This window comes from Elephantulus edwardii, unplaced genomic scaffold, assembly GCF_000299155.1.
Source record: "Elephantulus edwardii isolate Elephantulus edwardi_28Jun2011 unplaced genomic scaffold, EleEdw1.0 scaffold00013, whole genome shotgun sequence".
Lineage (NCBI taxonomy): Eukaryota > Metazoa > Chordata > Mammalia > Macroscelidea > Macroscelididae > Elephantulus > Elephantulus edwardii.
In genome coordinates, this window is record NW_006399763.1 from 12,897,964 (window position 1) to 12,903,762 (window position 5,799).

Below are 5,799 nucleotides of genomic sequence, written 5' to 3' on the forward strand. Positions count from 1 at the left end.
AAAAAAAAAAAAAAAGATTATTTTGCTTCCTGACAGTACTCTTTCCCCCAAAACAAAATCGATTGCCAAATTTGTTACAATTGTAAACTGAAGACATTTACATTTTTCTCAAGTACTAGCTAAATCTTCACTCTCTTCTTAAGGGAGCTCCTGAGGAGCTCTTATGGCTTAGTATTGATAATGAACTGTGCTGCTAACTCAAAGGCAGGTAGTTCAAATCCACCACCTACTTGTGGAAGAAAAATGGGCAATGTCCTGTGAGATTTACAAGCTCTGAAGAGGTCAGCTACAAGTCAGTTTATATTCAACAGCACATAACAACAAATGGTAGCATCATCTCTAGAGAGTTAAGTGGCACTTTTGTGGTTCAAATCCACCAGCAGTTCTGAGAGAGAAAGAAAAGCAGGCTCTCCTCATGTGATTCATATCCTTGGAAATCTGTTAGTGGATTTAACTATAAGTTAAAGTAGCCTAGATGGTAATGAGACAAAGGAACCACTTTACATCTCTATAAATTTCTTTACTAATTTAGAAACATATTTGGTGTGAAATGTTTAATTTTCCTTCTCTCTAGGTCAGCTATATCGATCTTCAGTTCATTTTCTGTCTTGTTAGGGTAAGATTTATCTCTCTAATTCCTGTACTTGCTTATTTCTTGGCTCATCTTTGACCTGTATCTTATTGCTGAGTCCTCTCCCTCTGCCACCTGTTAATATTTCTCTTTAAAAGTGTAGTACTAATTCTGTGTGCTTCTTTGCATTTAAAATAGTGAATCTGTTTTGCTTAATGTCTTCTTAAACTGTTTACTCATCTCTTATTCTCATTCAGAACAATTTTGAGTCCATATTAAAAATATCTGGTGCAATAGTATATCCTTCCAAGCAACGCAGAAACCTTCTGAATACTAAATTGAGTCAAAGCGATCACCACTGCATACCAATACATTTCAAAAGTCTCCACGTGGTGACTATTCTGACTCAATCTAGCATTTTATTTCTACCTCTCCTTCTTTAACTCCTGTTGTGCATCTCCTCCGGAAATGATTTACTCTCTACCAATCAATAATTTTCCATTGTATAAGGTTACTTCTCAGTAATGCAGTTACCATGATTCTGTCATAACCTTTACTGAAATATTCTAATGATCTTTTAGAGACTTGAAAGGGCATTATATTGATTTTGTTCACAAATACATTATTTAATGACAGTTTTAAAAGTCTCTTGAGTATATAGACTATGCTTAATTAATTAAGCAAAGCAAATCTTCAAAATTTGGAAGACTGCTAAATAGTTAAAGAACTTAAGGACAAACTTGCTAACTCAGTATATATCAATATGGTGATTCATCACATGAATTCACTTAATATCAAGTACAGAACTGTATTCTTTATTCAGAATCCAAGACAGTCTCACAAAAACTCAAACTCACTACTGAGTTTGTTACTATTGAGCAAGTTCTAACTCATAGCAACCCTTCACTGGAATTTTGAGTCTATAAATCACAATGGGAAAAGACTGCCCTCTTTCTCGTGAGGAGCCGCTGGTAGATTTGAACTGCCAGTGATTCACAGCTTTGGGTTAGCAGCAGAACTCACTATGAAATATGTCATCAGAGTTCCCTAGGGAATGATAAATTTATATATCATATGAAAAGCATTGTCTTTTCCCCCCTTGATTTATTAAAAATTAAGCAATTGTCAAAGACATTCTAGTAACTACTTCCAAAAACGTACTAATAATTTTGTCATAAACACTGGGATAAAATCTTTTTTTTTGGGGGGGGATAAAATCTTTTAAGAGCTGGCTAAATGACATAATTAACAAGTTCCATCTTTAGTATAGATTGATGTTCTTATCTTAGAGCCAAAGTTTTATCACAAATATATTAAAAATAATGTATTTTTTTAATTTCAAATAGTCTTAAAGTATATACATCATTAACTTTATAAGCCTTAACCTCAATCCCTAAACATAGATTCAAGTAAGAAATACATCTAATTAATATCTCTAGCACTTAATATATTAATTCCTGATTTCATTTATTTTGCTATAGTTATTAATACATTTCACTTGCATATAACCGAGCATTGGGAATATACTTCTGAATTTATTTTTATGTTCTGCTCCAGGTAGCAAAATTTCAGCAAGTAGAAGTGGTTATGTTGCAGGTATCCATATCAAAGAAAGTATTTTCTAATCACAGTACTAAATATTAAATCTTAAGGCTAATAGTGTATCAATTTCAGAAAGGTGTAAGAAACAAAGTATCTTTAACTGACTTAGATAACATTTTCTTCTTTAATTATGACCAACAACTACTATATTCAACAATAACTTCATCAGTAAAACAAATTATAACTTTGTCAATTTCTCAGTAGAGTTATCTGTGCAATATTACTATAAAAGAACATATCCTTAATTGACATATATTCCATTTAACAAATAAGTAAATAAGCTGCATGTCTTAGTACCTTTTCAAGACCTTCTTCCTTAAGGCTAATCACATCCAAATCGAAATCTGTCCGCAAACCATTGGTTTTGTTGAAAGTAATCCTTCCTGTGAGACCTTCCCAATGTGCCTATGAGAAAATAAAAATACATATATTTAAAAATACAAAACCAACAAGAAAGAAAATAATTTTAAATACATTTATTTTCATAAATATGTGTGATTATATTTTAAAAGAATTTGTATTATCTGAAATTGGAAAGATGTTTTTTAAAAATAAATTATTCCAATCTATGTGATGTTATTGGTACAGGTGTGAAAATTTTCTTTTTTCAATTATAATTTTAATGAAAGTTTAGAGAAAAATTGGATTTTCATTCATTCGCTGTTGCACAGTTTGCTTCCTACCACCCCCAGATCACTTAAAAAATAAATAGATATAAATTCATTCATTATTGCATCATTTTCTCCCTTTCCCACCCTTACCCAGGTTACTTTTCTATGCACCTCTTATTCTGGACTGCTGTAATATATATAATGCCTAATCATATATACCTTTTAAACAGTTCTTTCCTTCATCCATTCCAATAAGTCTTCATTATTTATCCTCTCTTTTCTTAGTTTTTCCCCAACCCCATGTCAGTCCTGTTTTATGACACTGGCTTTATACAGCATTTGCCCTTTTGTGACAGAGATATTTCATTGATATCCTCCAGGGTCATCCATGTTGTGCAACATTTTATGAGTGCCTTGCTTTTCAGTGCTGCATAGTATTCCATTGCGTGAAGAATATACCATAGGGTTTTTTCAATCCATTCATTTGTTGATGGGCACTTAGATTGCTTCCACCTTTTTGCTATTGTGAATAATGCAGCAGTAAACATGGATGCACATTTATCTATTTAGGTGGCAGCTTTAGTTCTTTTAGACTATATTCCAAGTAATGGAATTTCTGATTCAAATGGCATTTCTATTTCCAACTTTTTGAGTAAGTGCTATACCACCTTCCATAGTGGTTGCACCATTTTACACTCCAACCAAAAGTGAAGAAAGATTCCAATCTCTCTACAACCTCACCAGCATTTGTTTTTTTTTTTGTTCTCTGTTGAATTTTGCTATAGTTATTAGGGTGACATGGTATCTCAGAGATTTGCCTCTCTCTGAGAGTTAGAAATTTTGAACATTTTTTGTATGTGTTTGTTTGTCATCTGAATGTCTTCTTTGATAAGTGTCTATTTATATCCTATGCCCATCTGGTCCTACTTTTTTTGTTGAAGTACTGGAGTTATTCTAGAAATTTTTTATATGAGTCCCTTATCAGATATGTGATCATTAAATATTTTTCCCAGTCTGTGACTTTCCTTTTTACTCTGTTGGAGAATACTATTGTGCATACTCTATCTGTGTTTCATTGACTATGTGTGACAGTGTGGATCTAATAAATTGTGGCTACCCCTGAGAAGAATGGGAATCCCAGAGCACTTGGATTGTGCTTATATTAAATCTATACTTGGACCAGGAGGCAGTCATCAGAATAGAGAAACTAACTCTGCATGGTTAAAAATCGGAAAGGGTGCACACCAGGGATGTGTCCTTTCTCCATATCTTCTCAATCTATATGTGGACCAGCTAATTCAGGAGGCTGGGCTCTATTACTAGGAATGTGGCATCATGCTTGGAGGAAGACTTGTCAACAATCTGCATTATGCAGATAACATATCTTGCTCACTGAAACTGAGGAGGACCTAAAGTGCTTGCTGCAGAAGGTCAAGGACTGCAGCCTTAAATATGGACTGAAGCTCAACATCAAGAAGACAATTATTCTCATCACTGGGTCAATTGGTAGCATCATGATAGATGATGAAGAGATTGAGATTGTTAACAGCTTCAGTTTGCTTGGCTCCACAATGAACATTCAAGATGCCAAGAACCAGAAAATCAAAAGATGAGTTGTACTGGAAAATCTACTTTAAGGGATCTCTCCAGGGTACTGAGAAGCAATGATGCCAGTCTGGAGAAAAAGGTGCACCTGATCCAGGCCATAGTCTTTACAGTTACTTGCTATGCATCAGAAAGCTGAACAATGACTAGGGATTATAGAAAGAGAATTGATGCCTTTGTGCTGTGGTGTTGGAGAAGAGTATTGAATATACCATAGACTGCTAGGAGAGCAAAAAGGTTTGTCCTATAGAGGGTGAAACCAGTCTCCTCTTTGGAAGCAAGGATTCTGAAGCTTTGTCTGACATATTTGGGGCTTGTTGCAAGGAATGACCAGTTCTTGAAGAGGGACATCATGCTTGAGAGTGTGGAGGCACCGTGGAAGAAAGGAAGATCCTTGATGAGATGGATTGATTCAGTGACGGAGCAGTGGGGTATGTATGTCAGTGATGATAGATAAGGTTCGCTCAGGATAGAGCAAGGTTCAGAGCTATTGCACACAGGGTCACTATAAGTCATAAGTGACTTAATAGCACATAATAACTACATAGAGATTTGATTCTTGGAAGATCTCATTCATGTGTTTTATTCTCTCTTGCTTACAGATTTTTCAAGATGCTTAGAAGACTTTTCATATTTTAAATCAACTCTTCTAGAGTTCTTCCAAGCTTTGCTATGATGAAGTTTATAGTCCTTGGTTTTACTCCTTGGTCCCTGGTACACTTTGAGTTGTTTTTTGTGTATGGGGTAAGGTGTGGATCTTGCTTGAGTTTACTACAGGTAGTTTTCCAATTTTGCCAACATCATTTGTTTAAGATGCTTTCATTTGCTCACTTAACTGATTTCATCTCCTTGTAAAAAATCAGTTTATTATAGGTAGATGAGCTAATATCTGGGTTCTCAATTTGTTCCATTGATCTATGTGTCTGTATCTGTACCAGTACTATGCCATCTTAACCAACACAACTGTATGAGATCAGAGAGTGAAATGTCTCCTACGTTGCTTCTCTTTTTCAGGAGTGTTTTATTTATTAAAGGTCTCTTTATACTACAGATTAAATTGGACATTGCCTTTTCTTTCTTGTTGAAGAATGAAATTAGTATTTGTATTGGGATTTCATTTAAAGTGTAGATTGCCTTCGGTAGAACAGTTATTTTCATGATATTGAGTCCTTCTATCCATGAACATGGTATATTCTTCCATTTCTCTAGGTCTCTTTTTGTTTCTTGTAGTTATGTTCTGTAATTCTCTTTTGATTGGTCCTTTGTATTTGTAGTTAGATTTTCTCCCAAATATTTAATCTTGTGGCTAGGTATTGCACTTCATATTGTTTTTCTTAGCTACATTTATGTTCCTTTTGTCATTGTAGAGAAGTCCAGTTGATTTTTGTATGTTGATCTTTTATCTTGACA

At 34.3% G+C, this 5,799-nt stretch overlaps 1 protein-coding gene across 4 annotated transcripts in view; it reads right to left on the reverse strand.

The window, feature by feature from the left end:
* Window positions 1-5,799, reverse strand: part of GRIK2 (glutamate receptor, ionotropic, kainate 2) — a 1,103,729-nt gene that overhangs the window by 464,123 nt on the left and 633,807 nt on the right. For all 4 annotated transcript variants that reach the window (XM_006881188.1, XM_006881187.1, XM_006881189.1 and 1 more), the window contains one exon: window positions 2,471-2,578. In XM_006881188.1, the coding sequence (XP_006881250.1) occupies window positions 2,471-2,578 (108 nt within the window). The remainder of the gene's footprint in view (window positions 1-2,470; window positions 2,579-5,799) is intronic.